This window comes from Bubalus kerabau, chromosome 3, assembly GCF_029407905.1.
Source record: "Bubalus kerabau isolate K-KA32 ecotype Philippines breed swamp buffalo chromosome 3, PCC_UOA_SB_1v2, whole genome shotgun sequence".
NCBI classification, from domain to species: Eukaryota; Metazoa; Chordata; class Mammalia; order Artiodactyla; family Bovidae; genus Bubalus; species Bubalus kerabau.
This window is the reverse complement of record NC_073626.1, coordinates 138,290,975-138,313,983: the sequence shown is the minus strand read 5'-3', so window position 1 is coordinate 138,313,983 and position 23,009 is coordinate 138,290,975. Positions and strand designations below refer to the sequence as shown.

At 38.1% G+C, this 23,009-nt stretch overlaps 1 protein-coding gene across 1 annotated transcript in view; it reads left to right on the top strand.

Moving 5' to 3' along the window:
• The window catches only part of DNAH7 (dynein axonemal heavy chain 7), a 255,094-nt gene that overhangs the window by 226,803 nt on the left and 5,282 nt on the right, over window positions 1-23,009 (top strand). Inside the window, exons 58-63 of the mRNA XM_055572973.1 lie at window positions 749-910; window positions 10,607-10,792; window positions 12,930-13,067; window positions 16,914-17,144; window positions 19,769-19,921; window positions 21,707-21,884. Of these exons, the coding sequence (XP_055428948.1) occupies window positions 749-910; window positions 10,607-10,792; window positions 12,930-13,067; window positions 16,914-17,144; window positions 19,769-19,921; window positions 21,707-21,884 (1,048 nt within the window). The remainder of the gene's footprint in view (window positions 1-748; window positions 911-10,606; window positions 10,793-12,929; window positions 13,068-16,913; window positions 17,145-19,768; window positions 19,922-21,706; window positions 21,885-23,009) is intronic.

Here is a 23,009-nt window from a genome sequence, read left to right as displayed (position 1 = left end):
GGGTCGGGAAGATCCCCTGGAGGAGGGCATGGCAGCCCACTCTAATATTCTTACCTGGCGAATCCCATGGACAGAGGAGCCTGGAGGGCTATAGTACACAGGGTTGGACATGACTGAAGTGACTGAGCATGCACACACGCGTGCACATAGGACTTCTGTAGTAACATAAACACTGTGAGGCTGCCCAAAGCTTCTATCCAAAAGTGCTTGTAGAGTTTATCAATTGATTTGAACTATCTCCTTTGAAATTTCTCCATGCTGATCTGGGAACAAACATTGGAATTCATAGTTTTTGCCTCGCAGTGCTTAAGTTGAAATCCTCCAAAATCATATATATAATCATATATCTGGAGAAGGAAATGGCAACCCACTCCAGTATTCTTGTCTGGAGAATCCCATGGACAGAGGAGCCTGGTGGGCTACAGTCCATGGGGTTGCAAAGAGTCAGACACGACTGAGTGACTTCACAAACACACACACACATATATAAGGTAACATTGAATTAGACAAGCTCACTATACTTTCTGAAACCTGGTGTACATGGAAGCTGTGTGTGTCAACTGAGCATGTATACAAATGAGCATATTTTTGCCTAAATAGCCAGTGAAAAAGTTAATTCTGTTTTAGTTTCACTTTGACATGGATATATTTATAAGCAAAAGTAATTACTTTGATTTTAAAGTATGATAAGCATAATGCAATGTTGGGGAAGAAAGAATGATTGCTATACCATTTCTTCTCATTACAGGAGGAATTCAAGAAACTACTATATGGCCTCTGTTTCTTTCATGCTTTGGTACAAGAGAGACGGAAGTTTGGCCCCCTGGGGTGGAATATTCCTTATGAGTTCAACGAGACTGATCTCAGAATCAGCGTACAGCAGCTGCACATGTTCCTGAATCAGTATGAGGTACTCTAACAGTTACAGCAAGGACATTACCTGTTGTGCACTTTATCACAGAGTGTTTGTACACTGAGCAAGGACATCTGATTAATTTCTCCTTTTATAGAATGAATAGCAGGATATCCATTAGCTAACAGGGTTCTGAATGTATCGCAGTGGTCATAGAGGAGGTGGGACCTAGGTAGCAATGAGAAGCTGTATCAGCTACTGCAGCCTTAAAACAAAGTTGTTGTCTCTTTGGAATTTAAAATTGTTCCTGTGCAGTTTATTTTGTTTAAACAAATAAACAAGAGGATTTTTCCATGAGGGGGAAAATAATGAATAGCAGGATAGTTTCCCAAAGTTTCTTTAAATAGGATTTTGTTGTAATAGGATATTATAAATGCCCTACTAGGTAGGTAGGATGTTAGTTTATCTATTAACAATATGTGTTTTCTCATTTATTTTGATACATACACACCTATGGCAATTTGAAAATACTGTACGTATTTTGTAAAGGGTTTGGGAAGACCATACATCAGCCAGTCTCCAAAATGGGAAAAAAAAAAAAAAGACTGATTTCCCTCTGTTCATGGCTTTATTTTGAGGGAAATGTCATACTACTATTTTTCTAGAGTTTGGGCCATTTGTCCCAGATCAGACAACTACTTAAGCCGGTGGTGTTAACGTGAGGTATAGATCCTGGGAAGAAGCCCACGGAGTCATGTTGTCATATCAGCCGCATTTTGCCCCCTTGCTCTCCCTGCTCTGTCTCTTCTCTCTGTCTGTCTCTCTTGTTCTCTCTCTGTCACAGCCATGTGCACACATGCTTTTTCTCTCTTTGCTACTTATCAGTTGGATTTTAATGTTTGAATTAAAAAAAAAAAAAACTGTTTGGGTAAGTCAGTCTAAGTGTCCTACACGAATTTTGTTCAGAATTATTTGGAAATCTTTAAATCAATCAAAAGTGTATCAAAAAAAACTTTAGTTTTTGAAACTTTTAGTGAATTGTGATTATTTTTTAAAAAAAGATTTATGAACAGGAAGTCACTGAATTCTTTTTCTATAAAGCAAAGGAAAAACCCAGCAAGATAAATAATAAGAGTTCAAATAACATATCTAAACCAAAATGAACATTTTATCTGGTCTTCTGTGTTTCTGTGGACAAATTTGTATTCTGTACTAAAATGAAATAAGTTGAGAAGGCCTTTGATTTTGCAGCATTAAAATTTGGTGAAGCATTCAAAAGAAGCATAGGTTTGATGAACTTCTTTCTTATAATAATATTTATTTTAAAATTATACTAAGAATGGAGGCAAAAAGTATAATGATATAGTGCATGTGGAAGTATCTGAGGTAAAATAGAGTTTTCAATATAAACAAAAAGAACGAGGAGCTCCTTTAATTAGCAATTTGTTCAAAAATCTGTAGAGTATATTCTAATTTAAAATATTATAAACCTGTAGTGGAGTCAATTAAAGGTGTCAACAATTTAAAATTAAGTAACCATAAAATGAAACTTTGAAAAACATTATAGACAGTTTTACTTTAAAAATTAAAAATCTATGAGACCATATGAAGCAGAAATTTTATAATGGTTGTCTTCAGTTTCTTTATAATTTTAAAAGCAGTGTTTGAATAGAACCACTTACAGTTCTGCCAGTATGAAAATAGATTTACTCACACACACACTACTTTAAATTCCATATTACTAATCATCTTTAGTGCCCATGTTCATTCTCAAAGTGTTAACGTTTTTTGACAATAGTTTATTTGGGCACTCTAGCTTTTTAAGCATCTGAACACAAACAAGTAGGTAAACAACTCAATGGATGTGATCAGGGAAGGTTCCAGAAAGGAGGAGTTGCTTGGGAGTCAATGAATAGAAGGTTTTCAGGTAGATGATATAAAGAAGCAGCAATAAAAAGGTTTAAAAAAGTACAAATAGGTGAAAAGGTTTGGTGAAGGATAAGTGATTTGCAACAGTTAGAACTGGACATGGACCAACAGACTGGTTCCAAATAGGAAAAGGACTACGTCAAGGCAGGCGGTATATTGTCACCCTGCTTATTTAACTTCTATGCAGAGTACATCATGAGAAACGCTGGGCTGGAAGAAGCACAAGCTGGAATTAAGATTGCCAGGAGAAATACCAATAACCTCAGATATGCAGATGATACCACTCTTATGGCAGAAAGTGAAGAGGAACTAAAAAGCCTCTTGATGAAAGGGAAAGAGAAGAGTGAGCAAGTTGGCTTAAAGCTCAACATTCAGAAAACTAAGATCATGGCATCTGGTCCCATCAGTTCATGGGAAATAGATGGGGAAACAGTGGAAGACTTTATTTTGGGGGGCTCAAAAATCACTGCAGATGGTGATTGCAGCCATGAAAGTAAAAGATGCTTACTCCTTGGAAGGAAAGTTATGACCAACCTAGATAGCATATTCAAAAGCAGAGACATTACTTTGCCAAAAAGGTCCGTCTAGTCAAGACTATGGTTTTTCCAGTGGTCATGTATGGATGTGAGAGTTGGACTGTGAGGAAAGCTGAGCGCCAAAGAATTGATGCTTTTGAACTGTGGTGTTGGAGAAGACTCTTGAGAGTCCCTTGGACTGCAAGGAGATCCAACCAGTCCATTCTAAAGGAGATCAGTCCTGGGTGTTCTTTGGAAGGAATGATGCTAAAGCTGAAACTCCAGTACTTTGGCCACCTCATGCCAAGAGTTGACTCATTGGAAAAGACTCTGATGCTGGGAGGGATTGAGGGCAGGAGGAGAAGGGGACGACAGAGGATGAGATGGCTGGATGGCATCACCAACTCGATGGACGTGAGTTTGAGTGAACTCCGGGAGTTGGTGATGGACAGGGAGGCCTGGCATGCTGCAATTTATGGGGTCACAGAGAGTCGGACACGGCTGAGTGACTGAACTGAACTGAAGTGATTTGGAGCATCCTTGTATGCCATGCTAACTGATTGGGAATTATTATATTGTTATTGGTCTCCTTTTAGGAGAGCATTTGCATTTTAGAAGGACCACTGTAGCAACAGAGTGGACTTAGATGACAGGCTAGTTTTAGGTGATGTGAGTTGAATTGTTTCCCCTATGCCAAAAGATATGTTGAAGTTGTAATCCATGGTACCTCGGACTGTGAGCTTATTTAGGAATGGAGTTATTGCAGATATTATCAAGTAAGCTAAGATGAGGTCATACTGAAGTAGGGTGGATCCTTAATAGAATAAGACTGATATCGTAAATAAACCTTCCCTGTTCACATCCAGTGAGTTCTTACCTCCTTGTTTGTGTTCAGAAGTTTAAAAAGCTAGAGTGACCAAATAAACTCTTGTCAAAAAACTGTTAACACTTTGAGAATGAATGTGGGCATGAAAGATAATTAGTAATATGAAATTTTAAAATATTGTGTGTGTGTATTATGTGTGTGTGTGTGTGTGTGTGTGTGTGTGTGTATGTGATTCATAGCAGGACATTTGCGTACACAGAAAAGATAGCCAGAGGCAGAGATTAGAATTATGCAGTGACAAACTAAGGAACACCTGGGGCAACAGAAGCTGGAAGAGGCAAGAAAGGATCCTCTTAGAAGTTTTGGAGGGAGTATGGCCCTGCCAACACCTTGATTTCAAACTTTCAGCCTCCAGCACTGTCAGGCAATGAATTTCTCTTGTTTTAAGCCATCTATTGGAAGACCTAGGGAACTAATACAGAAGACCATCACAATAACCCATGCAAGAGATGCTGAGAGTTTAAACTAAATCTTTTGGACTAGGATGGGAAATGTGGAAGAGATATAATAGATATGTAGGGACAAGGATTGAAATGACCTAGATATTAAATGGTAAAGGGATAGGAAGAAGTCTCTTAATGTCATGTTTTAGGTCTCAATTGGTGGTCCATCCACTTATTTATCCAGACAGGAAATAGTACCAGGAATTAATAGTTGTATAGTAGATGGGTTAGTGAAATGGGGATGGTTGAGTGGATAAATAATTTAGTCTTGTACATTTTATACATCTAAGATATCTAGGTTGATAACCATGATATTTGATAGGCTTTTGGCATATAGATATAAAGCCCAGGGAAAGAAAGCACAAATAGAAAGCTGTAAGTTATTAATGTGTAGGGAGAAGCCTGAGAACACCTGAGATTTAAAAGAAAGGCCGTGTAGAGTAAAAATGAACTAAAGCCTGACTGCTGGTGAGCATCCAGTGTCAGTAGTAGGAGAGAGGACAGGAGAAATGGAAAGTGCAGACAGAGCAGCCAGAAGAAAAGGGGAGAGAGCACGCTGAGTAGATAAGGAATATCAGGGATTGTCTATCATAGCAAATGCTACAGGGACTCTCTCACTGACATACAGGACTGACTGACCGGATTCCTGCTGTTAAATGACAATTGAGCAGCACTTCCCATTCCTCCAACAGAGTAATTATCCAACAAACCGAACAAAACTGCTATGCACTCATCTCATATAACCCATCAAGAGATAGAGATTTTTTTTTTTTTTGAGGAATGTGATTCACAGTTTCCTTTGATATTGAATCTAATGTAATTCTTCTTCAGCAATCAAAATTTTGTTCTTTGTATTGAAGTGCAATTTACCCGCAACATTCTATTAGTTCAGGTATACAACATGATTCAACATTTGTATATATTGCAAAATGACTGCCACAATACTTCTGGTTATCTGTCACCATAGAACTAAAAAAAAATTTTTCTTGTGATGAAAACTTTTAAGATTTACTTTCTTAGCAACTATCAAATTTGTAATATGATATTACTAATGTCATGATGCCATACTTAGATCCCTTGAATTATAACTGGAATGTGTGTCTTAGTCTTTTTTACCCATTTTGCCTTCCCCACAACCCCTTGCCCCATGGTAGTCATCCATCTATTCTCTGTATCTATAAGTTTTGTTTTATTCATTTTTTGGAAGATTCTACATTTGAGTGAAATCATACAGTATTTGTCTTATCTCACTTATTTCACTTAATACCCTCAAGATCCATTCATTTTGTCACAAATGGCAAGACTGCATTCTTTTTATGGCTGAGTAGTATTCCATTGTGTATTCACATCTAGTCCACATCTCCTTTATCCATTCATCCATCAATGAACACTTACATTGCTTCCATGTCTTGGCTATTTAAATAATGCTGCAATAGACATAGGGGTGTATATAGCCTTTCAAATTAGTGCTTTCATTTTCTTTGAATAAATACCCAGAAGTGGAATTGCTGAGTCATACGGTGGTTCTATTTCAAAACATTTTTTGAGGAACCTCCATACTGTTTTCCATAATGGCTGTACCAATTTACATTCCCACCAACATATGTATTATTTCTTGTCTTTTGGTAATACCCATTCTGACAGATGTGAAAGAACATCTCATTGTTATTTTGATTTGCATTTTCCTGGTGATTAGTGATGCTGAGTATCTTTCCATGTGCCTGTTGGCCACCTGTATGTCTTCTTTGGAAAAATATCTATTCAGATCCTCTGCCTATCCTTTAATCAGATCATTTGAGTTTTGTTATTGAGCTGTATGAATTCTTTATATATATATATATATTAATTTTTTAAGTGAATAGGAAAAACTATAAAAGAAGAAAATGCAAGTATATATAATGTACTTGGCTGATGGGTAATTCCCAAAGGTGTGTGTATGTCATTGTGTGTGTATGATTATGTGTGAATAAAAGTCCCACCCCTCACTGTCACCCTAACTTCACCCCAAAGCAACCAGTTTCACAGTAGGGCCTGTCCAGACTTCTTCTTGTGCACAAATAGTTAACATGTATAGAAGGCAGTGGCACCCCACTCCAGTACAGTTGGCTGGAAAATCCCATGGATGGAGGAGCCTGGTAGGCTGCAGTCCATGGGGTCGCTAAGAGTCGGACAGGACTGAGCGACTTCACTTTCACTTTCCACTTTCATGCATTGGAGAAGGAAATGGCAACCCACTCCAGTATTCTTGTCTGGAGAATCCCATGGATGGAGAAGCCTGGTGGGCTGCAGTCCATGGGGTCGCACAGAGTCAGACATGACTGAAGCGACTTAGTAGTAGTATACATATGTATAGTATATGCACAAATTTTCCTCAAAAACATAATCGAATTTGAATATCATTTTCAGCTTGCTGTTCTTACTCACATATGTTGTGGACAATCATAGTAGAGATCTTTGTCTCAATGGCTGCATACACAGCTTCTCCTTTTTGACTATCAGGATTTTATTTCCTTTTTATTTCTTACTATTCAGTAATGGTGGTGATGGTTTAGTCGCTAAGTCGTGTCTGACTCTTGTGACCCCATGAGCAGTAGCCTGCCAGGCTCCTCGGTCCATGGGATTCTCCAGGCAAGAATATTGGAGTGGGTTGCCATTGCCTTCTCCAGGGGATCTTCCCAACCTAGGAATCGAACCTGGGTCTCCTGTATTGCAGAAAGATTCTTTACCAACTGAGCTACGAAGAAAGCCCTCCACTATTCAATAATAAGCAGAGTTAAAATGAGTAACTTCATATATTAACATAACCTTGCATACTCGTTGCCTGGTTCTACACTCTCTCCCAGTCCATGGTCTCAACCCTCTTTTTACAATGGAGCAGGGAAGCAGTCCCAGCATAGAGCTGCTATTTCTACAACCCCAGACGATGGACCTGGGCCTCTAGGAGAACACATTCCTGGGTGTGATTGATTGGCCCTGTTGTGATGAAGCAGCTGAGATAAACACCAGTTTACCCATCAGTTCTCAGGGGAATGTTGGCAGGTTTAACCCTTTATACGTAAATCAAATTCTTCCCTCTCCAGATGTCATTTTATGTCTGCCTCACAAAGCACTCCCAGGGGCCAACTCATCCTCGTATACTAACTATTTAATTTGTGCAGGAGTTTTTTTACCACAGTTTTATGACCTATCAGCAAGGCAAACCCAAGCAGTGCCTGCTCTGCAAACTCCCCTCATCACCATGCCGGCTTCTCCCTCCTGGTTCTGCTTGTTTCTTGACCAGGTCTTGGTCCTGAGGTGTTCTCCTAAATTCACTACCTTCTCTTCCAGTTCTACCAGAGAACTAGTCTCAAAATTCCCAACCCTGAATTCAGTAAATTCTTCCTTTGTAATTAGTACCACTTATTCTTCTCAAAAGCTATTTTTTTCTGTTCAAAGGATTCCTCAAAGTGGGATCACTGGGATGTACGATGTATATACTTAAACCTTTAGCAGATAACTACAGGAAGATGTGTAGAACAACAACAAAAAAAAATAATAGGAAAATATCCTAAAGTAAAAATATTCTACATTTTAGTAGCAAACATTTAAAAACATTGCTTAATAAAAAGCCATAAACAATTAAACATCATAAAAATAAAAGACAAGACGACTTGGAGAAAATATCTAAAATTTGTATAACAAACTGATTCTGTATCTTTATAGAGCTTTTAATAATAAGAAAAAAGATACTCATTTATGTGAGGAAAACACTTAAAAGAAAAAAGTGGATTATTTAACAATAAGAAATACAAGTGGCAAGTAAATATTTCTCAAATGTAAGTATTGAAAATAAAATTAAGATATGTAGCGTACAGTATCGGAGAAGGCAATGGCAGCCCACTCCAGTACTCTTGCCTGGAAAATCCTATGGACGGAGGAGCCTGGTAGGCTGCAGTCCATGGGGTCGCTAAGAGTTGGACATGAATGAGTGGCTTCACTTTCACTTTTCACTTTCATGCATTGGAGGAGGAAATGGCAACCCATTCCAGTGTTCTTGCCTGGAGAATCCCAGGGACGGGGAAGCCTGATGGGCTGCCATCTGATGGGGTCGCACAGAGTCGGACACGACTGAAGTGACTTGGCAGCAGCAGCAGCAGCATACAGTATGGTGACTATTGTTAATACTATACTGCATATTTGAAAGTGGATAAAGAAAACAGATCTTAAAAGTTCTCAACAGAAAAAAATTTTTGTAACTGTGATGATGAATGTTAAATGAGCTTGTTGTGTCATTTCACAGTACATACAAATACCAAATCATTATGTGGCATACCTGAAACAAATATGTTATATGTCAATTATATCTCAAAAATTAATTTAAAAATTAAAAAATTTTATTGCTTAATTATAATTTTATCTAAATGATAATACTCAGTTTTGTTGTGAGCAGTGAGAGAGAATTCTTTATATTTCTGGTGGGTATGTAAGTATTTAGGCTTCCCTGTTAGCTCATCTGGTAAAGAATCTGCCTGCAGTGCAGACCTCTATCAGGAAGATCCCCTGGAGGAGGGCATGGCAACCCACTCCAGTATTCTTGCCTGGAAATCCCCAAGGACAGAGAAGCCTGGGGGCACAAAGAGTTGGACATGACTGAGCAACTAAGCACAACACATGTAAGTATTTATGGTTAAGCTAAATAAAATTGCAATATGAAAAATCAGTTTATTTGCATTCATAAACATTTAGAAATTATGTATATTAGTGAATACAATAAGAAAGCAAAGTAACAGGGAAAAATATCTCTACAAATTTGATAGAGGTCAATTTATAAAAGAGTTTATACAAATAAAATAAAACTATTAAAACTTTAATTCAAAAAATGGATAGGAGGCTACTTCATAGAAGAACAAATGTTATTAGAAATTAAAAGATCATAAATTTTATTAGTATTCTAGAAAATGCAAATGAATATAATATTAATTATCTTTGGGCAATCAAATTAGCAAAGATTTTAGAACTGTTTTAGCAACTACAGTTGCTACAGTCTTTCAGGAAAGTAGTTTGATAACATTAATCAATTGCTTTTTAAAAATTCCTTTCCATTGATGCTGTAATTTCCTTTTTAGGAATCTAGACTAAAGAATCATTAGAAAATTTAAGAAATGTATATTTAGTGAAACATTAACAAAGTAGAAAATTAGGAGCCACTAAAGTCTTCAATATTAGAATATGATTATTAAGATAGTATTTTCATATACTATTTTAAGTAACAGTAAAATATATAATATGAGATTTGCTGAAAAATTATATGCAGAATTGTACATACAGTATGATTCCAATCGCCAAAATATCAATATATACAGGTATAAAAAGGTGGTGAAGGAAATTAAAACTGATTATCTCAGATTTGATTGCTTTTGAACGTCAATTAACAGTGCTGGATTTTTCAAGGATGGGATTATGTTCTAATTTATTTTGCATCAGGCACATAGTAGGTGGTCCACTAATACTGGTCGAATAGGAGGTGAGTTCACAAGTTATGACTCTTCCCTGGTGGCTCAGACGGTAAAGCATCTGCATACAATGCCTACCATGTGGGAGACCCGAGTTCAATCCGTCGGTCCGGAAGATCTCCTGGAGAAGGAAATGGCACCCCACTCCAGTACTCTTGCCTGGAAAATCCTATGGATGGTGGAACCTGGTAGGCTACAGTCCGTGGGGTCGCAAAGAGTCGGACACGACTGAGCGACTTCACTTTATCACAAGTTATAGAGGATTTCTTTTCTTTGCACTGAAGGATTGAAAATGACAGACCACAAAAAGAGAGAGACCCTGGGAAAAATTACAGCAAATTAGCTGGGAAGTGAACATATAAAGGGAAACTGTGGTGATGCAGATGTTTTGTAAACTGTTTAATAACGTGAGCAAACAAGAAACACGGTTCTGTATGAAGTGGGACTGCTAAGTCTTGCCTGGTTGAGCAACTCTAGCTCTCCTATAGGAACTGCCCTACGACGCCCTACGCTACATGACCGGCGAGTGCAATTACGGCGGCCGCGTGACTGACGACTGGGACCGGCGCACGCTGCGCAGTATCCTAAACAAATTCTTCAACCCGGAATTAGTTCAGAATCCGCACTATAAATTCGACTCCAGTGGCATCTATTTTGCGCCTCCTTCTGGGGATGTAAGTACATATGCTCTTCAAGAAAACTGAAAGCCGTAAGGCATGAAATTCCTCTGATACAGAAAATGGTGAATTTTTTTCCATTGGCCTTTTTTTTTTTTTAGGTTAACCATTGTGTGTCCTTCAGTCTTACAGGGACAGAGCAAACCCTATGCAAAGATGGAGTTAGTGGTTTCCTGTTTGCTGTAATGTGAGGACTATCAGAAACGTTCCTCACCCAAGGATGTCTTCCTCGGTGACCTGAAATTCTTACTGTGAATTCAGTCCTTTGGGTCAAAAGACATTGGCCCCAATTAAAATGGAAATACACATCAGAAGGGAGTTACAAAATAGTATTAACAGTAATAGTTAATATGTAGATCATGCTTAATTATCTACAAAGCAGTTACATGTAGTTATCTCATTAGAGCATCAAATTAACATTGATGCTATTATTCCTTCTCTTTTACAAGTAAGAAAGTAAGTTCACTAAACTTAAATGACTTGCCCAAGATCCCAAAGGTAGGAAGGGACAGAGCATCACATCTGCTTCACAAGACCAAGGTTGTCGGCTCCTATTTTTTCCAGTCCTGTCTAACAGATGCATTTGCCTTCAGATTATCACAAGTAGACTTCTGGGGACTGCCAGTATAATTAAATTGGTTCTCATTTTATTCCCAGAAGTCAAAAGGGCACATATTAAAAGTTAAACACACAGCCACAGGCAACAAAGGCACATACCTTGACTCCACATCCACTTGGAAGAGTTCTAGCTGAGGGCAGACACTGAGAGAGAGGAAGAGAAACACCAGTACCAGAGTCCAGGTCACAGATTGGGTGGGGCAAGTCAACACAGGGAGTCATGGTAACAGGATTTCCAGTGATGAATCGGAAAGTAAGAAGATGGCAAGATAAAGTCAGGTTGTGTAATTAGCCCCATATTGAAAAATCATCAATGACCAATTGCCCCACCTCACTGTATGTATATGTGTATATATATTTGTATATGTATATATATGAATGTGTATAATTATACATATCCTTCCATGATTATACATATCTTCCCTCTTGGCTCAGATGGTAAAGAATCTGCCCGCAATGAGGGAGACCTGAGTTCAATCCCTGGGTTGGGAAGTTCCCCTGGAGGAGGGCATGACAACCCAGTCCAGTATTCTTGCATAGAGAATCCCCTTGGACAGAGTAGCATGGCAGGCTACAGTCCACGGGGTTGCAAAGAGTTGGACATGACTGAGCGACTAAGTGCATATGAGCATCAAGAGAAGTATGGAATCTTTTTTTAAAAATCTTTTTATTTTATATTGGAGTATGGCTGATTGACAATGTTGTGATAGTTTCAGGTGGACAATAAAGGGACTCAGTCACACATGTACATGTATCCATTCTCCTCCAAACTCCCCTCCCCTCCAGGGTGCCACATAGCATTGAGCAGAGTTCCCTGTGCTCTAAAGAAAAGTATGGATCCCTAGGTTGGGAAGATCCCCTGGAGAAGGAAATGGCTACCCACTCCAGTATTCTGGCCTACAGAAATCTATGGACAGAGGAGCATGGCAAACTACAGTCCATAGGGTCTCAAAAGAGTCAGACACGACTGAGCAACTAACACTTTTAACACTCATGGAATCTTGTTGGAAGTTTATGTAAATATAAAATATGTGTGCATGAGTATAAAAGATTTATATTAATGGTGGTTATCTCATGATAAAATCTCAGATGATTTTTACTTTTCTGAATTAAGTGGATTTATCATAATAAGAGTAAACAGAAAAATCAGAGTAAAGCTGAAAAGGAAACTACTGTGGTAAATTAAGAACAGTCATCAGCAAATGCAGCACAGAAAGATTTCTGTGGAAGAAATTTCTAAATGAAGTAGCCACGATATTCCTCTCTCCATTTAAAAATTCATTTCAACTGAGTGGGGCATTTTTTTCCTCTTTCTAAATGTGTCCATATCTTCCCCCGCCCCGCTTTTTTTTAATGCTTTGGGCCTGGATGAAAGAAAATGAAAGCATTCAGTGTCCAGTCTGACAGGCTCATCCACTCAATAACCTGAGTACTGAAAATCACCTCTTTTCAGTGAGCACGTTCTACAGGATAATTGATTTCTAACCTCCTGGCTCCTTGTTATTTATCTTTGCAGCACAACAGCTACATTGAATACACAAAGACACTGCCTCTGACCCCAGCTCCAGAAATCTTTGGGATGAATGCCAATGCCGATATCACTAAAGATCAGTCAGAAACTCAACTGCTGTTCGACAATATTCTTCTCACACAGGTGTGTGATCTGTGCAGCAGCTGGATTTTGAGGCTGGAAAGGATGGTCCCCAAGCAGCATGAGCCCACACGGGAGAGGCCCAGGCACAGAATTACATCTGTTCAAGTGGAGAACCATTTTCAGGAAAAGAAAAGAAAAAAAAAAATACGTACCTTAAAAATAAGTTTAAACATAGAGTAAATGAATGTGTGAGCTTTGTTTTCATCAGGCTTTTGATTTGGAAAGCATATTTGAGTATCATTCTGCTGCCAGCAGTTCTTTGAGTAGCATTATCTCTGAGTATTCTTTGATACCATTCTGCTGCTAGGAATTCCATTTTGCCTCTCTTGGCTTGAATCATGCCCCAGAACATATAATATGTCCTTTATAAATTTCTTAAAGTGGAAGAAGACTTTCAAAGGTGCCTGGAAGCAGTTTGATGCCAGAATTCATCTAGAATTTTCCCTATTTAATTTTCTAGTCTCTTACTAATGCAACGTTTTTAATGGCTTATCTTTATCAAATGTTCCAGAACATTTAACCTAGTTTGCATAGTTTTTTTCACATCAATATTTTATCAAATTATATAATACTTAAAATATAATAATAAGTATGAAATGAATTAAAAGATTTAGGAGAACTATTGCCTCTGAGACATGCAACTCTATTGGTGAGAGCATAAATGTAAGGGCACATCAGAAAACGACCTCTTAAGGCACCAGGATTCATTCAGCATGCCATGGCACAGGTTAGTTCATTTGAATGAAAGATGTTTAATCTTACTTGTCTGTTAAGAGATATTCTCTTGTATTGTTTTCTGTTAGAAGATATGCTTGTTTGTTTTAGTTCTGAAAGCAAATTAGTCCAAATGGTGAGTTCCCTTAATGATTGCATGAAATTTTAGTAAGTTAAAGATGATTATTCATCAAGCAAATTATTCCCCTAACTGATTTCAAGCTGATCTTTTTTTATTTTTATGGAATCTCAAAGTAATAATAATAATAATAATAATGGTTAATTATTTTATACTTGTATGGGAGCACTGTTCTAAATGGTTTATGCAAAACAGTGTACTGCTTATGACAGCCCTGTGAGGTGAGGTGCTAATTATTCCCATTTTACAGCTAAAAGACTTAGACACAGAAAAATTAAGTAGTTAACTCAAGGTCAGCTAGTACAATTTAAAGCCAGGACTCTGAGCCAAATAGTCTGAATCCCACTAGTTTGGCTCCAGAATCTGTGTTCTAAGCTGTGCGATACTCTTTCTAGATTCTAAAAATGGAATAAACCTCAAAGGCAGATAACCAGAGATGCTAGGGGAACTAAGAACTGGAATGAAAGAAAGAAAGAAAGTTAAAAAACTGGATTGAAAGAAAGAAAATGAAGTCGCTCAGTCACATCTGACTCTTTGTGACCCCATGGACTGTAGCCTCCCAGGTACCTCCGTCCATGGGATTTTCCAGCAATAATACTGGAGTGGGTTGCCATTTCCTTCTCCAGGGGATCTTCCCAGCCCAGGGATTGAACCCAGGTCTCCTGCACTGCAGGCAGACTTTTTACCATCTGAGATACCAGGTAAGTCCAAGAACCAGACTTCTCTGGTGGCTCAAATGGTGAAGAACCAGATTAGGAGAATGAAATAGTGTGCTATCACGGATGAAAGAGTTCATGGAACTTCTGGCTCTGGTCTGTTGTAAAATAACATCTGCTAATAAGGCAGAAAGGACAAAGACCATATTTTAATGTCCCTTTTATATGTTAATACCGCTAAGATCAGTTATTGCTCAAGTATGAAATCATACTCATATACACACAAGAATACGTAGATCTTTAGCAACATTAGTGCATGTAGTATGCAATAGTCTGACAACAGGAGAGTTATAGAGTCTTTGGCTTTTTTTAAACTTGATGGACTGTGCCATATTACAGAATACATAAAGCAGTGGTCTTATTCCAACAGAAAATGACTCAGAATCAAACAAACAAGTTTAAATACACTTGGGGTATTTTCTTAGTATGTGATTAAACAACGTCTTTCAATATTCTCCAGATCAAATTGGCAAATACAAATTAATGTAATGGGTAGGCAGGAGTTCAGTGATTCTACATTGAGTTTACCACAGTTCAGAGGCAACAAGATAGACCAGAACAGCAGAGCAAGGTCATGAGGACAGGACCTTCACATTGTGTATTGAAATAAAATATCTTTTGAAGTGAGAGGAGCTAGTGGGGTTGAGAATGTTACTTTTGCAGAGCTGTCTTACCTATGGTGAACTGCCTGACTTGCTTTTGAATAAGAAAATTGTTTCGACCTAAAATATTGTTAAACTAGAAATGGAAAGGTTGAATTCCATGATGTCTCCTTGAAAATGGATCCCACTTATCTTTATTTGTTTAATAAAAGGAAAACAACTGTTAGAAGATTTCAAATGGTATTTGTGAAAACTCTTAAAAGACGATTAAAAAAGAACCCAAGGTAAATAATTACAAATAACACCCTTTTGCTCTTAATTCTCAGTATCAGTTGGATATTACTTTTAAAACGTATCTCCCCAACTGTGTGATTTTGGTGTGTGAGAAATAGGTATAGGAATGTGTGTTACTAAAATATTTTTCTTACATTTTTGAAGGGTTATAGGCCTAGGATTTATTTTGGGGGGTGGTGGCTGGGGGGTTTGGTGGAGGTGCAGCTCTTGTTGGAAAACAGAAATGTTTTAAATGAGTTTATAGTACATTGTATGCACATCAAAATACAAATAGAAATCAGCATATCATTCTTCAAATGCAACAGAAATAGGTATTTCACTAGTTTTGACCAAATATTCATTACTTTCTTTGTTTTCTGTAATTTGTTTTATATATTTGGTTGTAAACCTAGTACTTTGGGATCGTGGTAAAGGATTACTATATTGGCATAGTTCTCCCCCCCCCTTTTTTTTCTAGCTTGTAATTAATACTAACATTTAATTTTTTATTGCACATTTTTATAGGAAGGTGTTAGGGTACCATTAAAAATATTCATAGAAACTTAAGTAGAAGTTACTGTCAATATGTATGGAATAGATCCAGTATAGAAACTAGAAAATATAAAATCTGAAATAAAACTAAACATAATTTCCTGGGGCTGAAAAAATATGAGATGTATTCATTTATATTCTAATAGTGCGTATTCTCTCTCCATGCACACACACGCACACACACACACACACATTTATTTTGAGGATTTAAAAGGTTTTCTCAGAAAATATAGATTCATTTATACGGTGCCGCTATAAACATAAGAAATAAAAGTTGAAATGAAATTCCCCTTCCTTGCTTCCAGTGTGAATTACTAAAGTCTGCTCTATCTCTGTACTCTTCCAACTGCTTGGAAGAGCTTATTTAGAGCTTATTTTCTTTGCCCTCTTGGGTTCAAGGAAAAAGCTATATCTCTGCTTTTGGCAACCAGTAGGCACCAGAGTTATTATTAGCAAATATATTTTTGGCAAGCTTTCTCATAGCAAAACCAGATTTCCTCCTTCTGGGCTTTGATGCCCATCATCACTTGACCACCCCACCATGGTGAATGCTTTTGCTCCCTCTGTCCACAGCATCTGCCCTTCCCTCAATTCCTAGAGAGCACAGTGCTTCCTCCAGACCTCCTTTTGCCATTGAACATTGTACATAACCTTCTAACAGTTGTTTTCCTCCTGAAGCTTCATTCCCATGCCTGTTATCATCACTTCAATAAATCCTATGTGGAGAAGAATCATAGATAAAATAACAAAGTAGTACTCATTCTTACAAAATTTACTTTAGGAATTTTCCCATCCAGCAATTCTTAGACCTTTGTGAGCATTTCTGATTCATAGTTTGAACTCTTCCCAGTCTCGTTCGGCAGATGCTGGTGCAAAATCATCGGAAGAAGTGGTGGATGAGGTTGCTGGTGACATCTTGGGTAAACTTCCAAACAACTTTGATGTTGAGTCTGCAATGAGGAGATACCCAACCACATACACTCAGAGCATGAACACAGTGCTTGTTCAAGAAATGGGACGGTTCAATAAGTTGCTGCAGACCATAAGAGACTCGTGCATTAACATCCAGAAAGCAATCAAGGTAAGGGCAAGTCCACCAAGAAAAAATTCATTGAAATAAATCGTTCATTTACTCAGCCAGCATGTATTGGGCACAGATTCTGAGAAAGCACCTTTCTTGGTTCTGGGATAGAAAGAAAATCCCTGCCCTTAAAATGTGTATGGAATTCTGGGGCTGGCAGTTAATAAGTGGGTAAGTGAGTATAGAGTATGGTACATAAAGCAGTCATTTGCTGGATGAGATATATGCTCAGAAGGCAGAAAGCATTAAGAGGTAAGAAAAACAAAGCTTCTGCCCTCACTGAGCTTACCTTAGTGAGGGAGACAAACAATTAACAAATAAACTTGCAGTCAATGGTAAATTCGATGGAAAAAAATAAAATGGGATAAGGATGTGGAGGGTGAGAGGTGGGAAACGCAGTCATTTGGAGTCAGGCCATTCTGAAGAGAGGCCTGATGGAAGGGGCAGGCCATGGAATGTCTGGGCAGCGGGTTGAGCCAGCAGGAAGGCCCTGAGAGCAGCAGCCTGGCATGGCTGAGGGGTACCGTGGGGAAGGCTGGCTTGGCTCGAGTGGAGTGAGCACAAGGGAGATGGTAGAACAGAGAGAGGAAGGCACAGGCTCCCGATGGCCTTGTGGCCAAGGTTGGGATCTTCAATTCTATTCTACAGTGTAGAGGCAAAGGGAGGCCTTCAGAGGAATTTAAGCAATAAAATGAAATGACCTGTTTTGTATTTTTAAAGATTGCTCTGACCTCAGCGGAACAGATTGTAGGGAAACCAGAACATAGGCAGAAGCCAATTATAAGATGGAGGTCTTCCAGCTGAGTTGGTTTCTTGTAGGAGCAGTGGAGGTGGAGGAGAGTGGTTGGATATGAGTTATTGTTGAAAGAGGAGTCTATCTGGCCGGCTGTGGTATGACCTGGCAGGGCTGTTTGGCTAAGTATTCGGTATCTTGTGTTTCTCCTTAACCTGGTTCTCCCTATTTCCTTCCTGCAAAATGAAGGCCTGGCTTTCCACATTCTAGGAGATAAAAGGGGAAAGAGGCCCGAGGGAGCTCGGCAGCCAATATACGTGGATTCACTTAAATCCCAGTTTGGGTATGGGAATTCTGACACCAACTAAGCCTGGTTGGCATTCTTCCCCTCCAAGGGTTTCTTCATTTTCCTTTCCAGGTTTCATTCAAAGTAGGTGATGTGAAGTTTTGTGGGGAAAGACCCAGGAGTCTGTTTTTTAAGGCAGATCTCAACAGTCTTCATTTTAGCACCACCTTCTTCTCCTCCCTAGCTAAGGCCATCACTTCCAAATATTTGGAATATCCTAGTTGATTCTCAGCTTTGCCCTCTACCAGTTTAGGATCGAGTTTCTCCTGACAACTAAGTCAGCTACCAACAGTCCCATGTTTTCTAGCTCCCAGTATTGTTTTGCTTCTTCCTGTACCTATAGGCTTATGGGGGTTTTTTGGAGGTGTAGTATTTTTTGTTTTCAGGGGGTGGATTTGGCCATACCACACAGCATACAGGATCTTAGTTTCCCACCAGGGATGGAACCTGTGCCCCCTGCAGTGGAAGCATGGAGTCTTAACCACTAGACCACGAGGAAAGTTCCTAGGCTTGTGCTTTTAAGCAATAGATTCCTTTACTGTTGTTTCAGGGTTTGGAGAATGAGGAAAATGAAATGTGGGTGTTTAATCCATTAAATTTACTCTAAAATTTTCTCCATATGTTAGTTGGAATGATATTGTCAGCTATGGAGAAAACAGAAATGATGGCAACTGGCCCAGTTGCAAGATCACATAGGAATTTTCAAGGGCTTCAGTTTTACCATCTGTTAGGATCTTCAATTTTATTCTAAAGTGTAAAGGTAAAGGGAAGTCTTCATTATGCAATGAAGTAAAATGATCTATTTTACATTTCAAAATGGGATAAAATCAATTAGACTTCACAGTTGCAATCCAGGATATTCAACCTTTCAAGGCACTTTGTATCATTTTGCTCATTTTATAGTTATCACTATCCTTTTAAGAAGGCCAGGACAGAGGTATGTTAGTTGTCTATTTAATAGATAAAGAAACTAAGTCAAAGTTAGGCTGTGACTTAATAGGCAGTGAGGAGCCAAGTGTTGATTAAGGTCTTCCAAGCTGGGCAGAATGGGTAAAGGTAGTCAAAAGGTACAAACTTCCAGCTACAAAATATGTCCTGGAGTTACAATGTACAGCTCAGTGACTACAGTCAATAATACTATATTGCATATTTGAAAGTTGTTAAGAGAGTAGATCTTAAAAGTTCTCACCACACAAAAAAATGTAACTATGTACGGTGATGAATGTTAACTAGGCTTATTGTAGTGAACACTTCACAATATACACAAATATTGAATCATCATGTTATACATCTAAAACTAATACTGTATGTCAGTATTATTTATATTTCAATAAAAGAAACTTTCCATTAAAATTTGATTAAAATTAATATTTTTCCAAGAAATAATTCAAAGATTCCATGTCTTGTGAGTCAAAGAAAATACCTTTTCTTTCTCCCTTTTTTTTTTGCTATACTTAACTAATCATAACTGTAAACAAGTTTAATTATAAAATTATTCAAATGCTAGTATACTGTCATGTCAAACAATGGTTAAATGTGTTTCAGGGGCTTGTAGTGATGTCTACAGATCTTGAGGAAGTGGTTAGCAGTATTCTGAATGTCAAGATACCAGGAATGTGGATGGGGAAATCATACCCAAGCCTTAAACCACTTGGGAGCTATGTGAATGACTTCCTTGCAAGACTGAAGTTTTTGCAGGTGAGTTCATCCGAATGCTCATATATTAGGTTTCTTTTGATTTCATTTTCTTCACTAGGATTTGCGACCCCATGTACGGTAGTCTGCCAGGGTCCTCTGTCCATGGGATTCTCCTGGCAAGAATGCTAGAGTGGGTAGCCATTCCGGTTTCCATGGGATCTTCCCGACCCAGGGATCAAAACTGGGTCTCCTGCATTGAAGGTGGATTCTTTACCATCTGAACCATGAGGGAAGCCCATAATGAGCATTATTGTCTAGTTTTTCTGTGTATTCCAAGCATAAATGACCACTACTCAATATCGCATATAGTTTATATAACTGTTGCAGTAAATTGTCAAAATACTAATATTGGAAGTAGAATCTCCAGAAGCTTCTTTAGGAGAGGTGTTCATGTTCATTGAAATTAGAAATTCAAATCAATGACATTTGAAGAGAAAAAGGGACTCTCTGTGTTGATATTTCTACTGAATATTTAGCTTTAAGAGATCCCTACAGTGGAGCATCCTACAAGGCCAGTAGACAAGCTACTAGCAAGGAAAATTATTTCTTCCTTGACAGCATTCTTTCAGGTCATGAAATCACTAGATTGCTATTTCAGCCCAAGTCAGTAATGGGCTAATTGTCTTGGAAATGTAGAGTGGGCAGAAGCCTGCCTCCTAATTACCTGGCAATATTGGTTCTTAACTATGTTCTTATTAACAATTCTATTTGTTAGAAGTATTAATTTCCTAAGTACTATATATAATGCATCAAAAGTTGCCTGTGAGGAAATTTCTCCAGGGATGGACTGACTAAACTCCCTTTCCATAATATAGGCCTTCTGTAGTACTAGACTTGGTACTAAAGAATTAAGACTGTTCTTGAAAAATGAAGACTCTACCTTGGATGCTTATAGGGGAAAGTTCTTCAAATTCACTTCTTCAGACTGACTTCTATAATTTACCACTTAGTCAATAGTCAACTACTTGTTATATGATATGAACAGAATTACCCAGGTATCTTGGTACTTACAAAGATCTCAAGTTCTCACTACCCTGTATCTTCTGGGAGTTTGTTGTACAATATAATGTCTTCATACATTGGATTCATTGTATTTTAGTGAAGTAGAAGGGAAAACTTCTAAAGGAATATTCTACCGGGTACTATAAACCAGAGAGGAAAAAAGTGAAAAAACATTATCATCTAACCAAACCTTGTAGGAAGATCTTCCTTTATTCAACTAAACATGATCTAGCAGGCAACAATGTATATTAGACACTCACTATTGTAGGGAACTTTTCTGAAAGAATCACTGTGCTGCACTCAGTCATGTCTGACTCTCTGTGACCCAATGGACTGTAGCCCATCAGGCTCCTCTGTCCATGAGATTCTCCCAGCAAGAATACTGGGGTGGGTTGCCATTTCCTCTTCCACGGGATCTTCTGGACCCAGGAATCGAACCTATGACCCCTACATCTCCTGCATCGGCAGGTGGATTCTTTACCACTAGCACTGCCTGGGAAGCCCAAAACAATCACTGGGCATGTATAAAACAGTCATTTGTATCTGCATTCATATCATTGCACAAGCTGGTGCAATGGATACGAAATTGATGCCAGAACACATGCTGAATATGCTGGCTGTTTTTCAAACTTTGAGAGTATGGCTTTTTATTCCTCCAAGTGTTAGCTTATTAGTTTACTAGAAAATAACAGGGGGGAGTGTTTGGGGCAAATTTTATTAAGCAGTGTTGTATTCAAAGTTGAAAGGCTCTAGCGTCTGGACACTTGTGCTTTGATACCACAGCAATGGTACGAGGTCGGGCCTCCTCCAGTATTCTGGCTTTCTGGCTTCTTCTTCACACAAGCTTTCCTGACTGGTGCCCAGCAAAACTATGCCAGGAAACACACCATCCCCATTGATCTTCTTGGGTTTGACTATGAAGTAATGGAAGACAAAGAATACAAGCATGCTCCAGAAGATGGTAAGTGGCAGCAGTGGAATGAGTTGGCTTATATCTTGACACTGAACAAAAACATCACCTTCTTGCTTAATTTTCTCAGCTGTTAAAAAGGCAGAATGAGCAAAAGAGCAAGAATAAGAAAAAAAATGGGGATGAAATGAATCTGAATAAAGAGTATATGTCCCTTGCATTGTTTTAGTTTTACACTTTGTAATTCTGAAGTTATTTCTAAAAAAATGTGTTGGCTAGAAAGTAATCATCAAATTAACAATACATGGGATAATCAGCCATAATCTTCTTTTTATGGCTTGTTGTTTTAATTGATATACAGTTGATTTCCCATGTTCTGTTCATTTCTGCTGTATAGCAAAATGATTCAGTTACACATATTATATGTATATATAATATATACATGTTTTATAAATATATATATATATACACACACATCCTTTTATATTCTTTTCCATTATGATTTATCATAGGATACTGAATATAGCTTTCTGTGTTACGCAATAGGATTTTGTTGTTTATACTTTCCATATATAATAGCTTACATCTGCTAACCCCAAACTCCCATTCCACCCCTTCCCCAACTCCTTCCTCCTTTGCAATCACAAGTCTGTTCTCTATGAGTCTGTTTCTGTTTCATAGATAGATTCATTAGTGTCATATTTTTAGATTCCACATATAAGTGATATCATACGGTATTTGTCTTTCTGACTTCATTTAGTATGACAACTCCAGGTCCATCATGTTGTAAATGGCATTATTTCATTTTTAGTGGTTGTGTATATGTACCATGTCTTCTTTATTCATCGATGTACTGATGAACTTTCAGGTTGCTTCCATGTCTTGGCTATTGTAAACAGTATTGAAGCGGACGCTGGAGTGCATGTATCCTTTTAAACCATGTTCTTCTCCAGATATATGCCCAGGAGTGGGATTGTGAATCATATGGTAGCTCTATTTTTAGTTTTCATTATTCTGAGAGATGAATCAAAAAAAGATATTGCTGCAATTTATGTCAGAGTACCTATGTTTTCTACCAATGTTTTCTACATTCTACCTATGTTTTCTTCTAAGAGTATTTTAGTATTCATTATTATGTCTGTAATTCATTTAGAGTTTACTTTTGTGTAGGGTGTT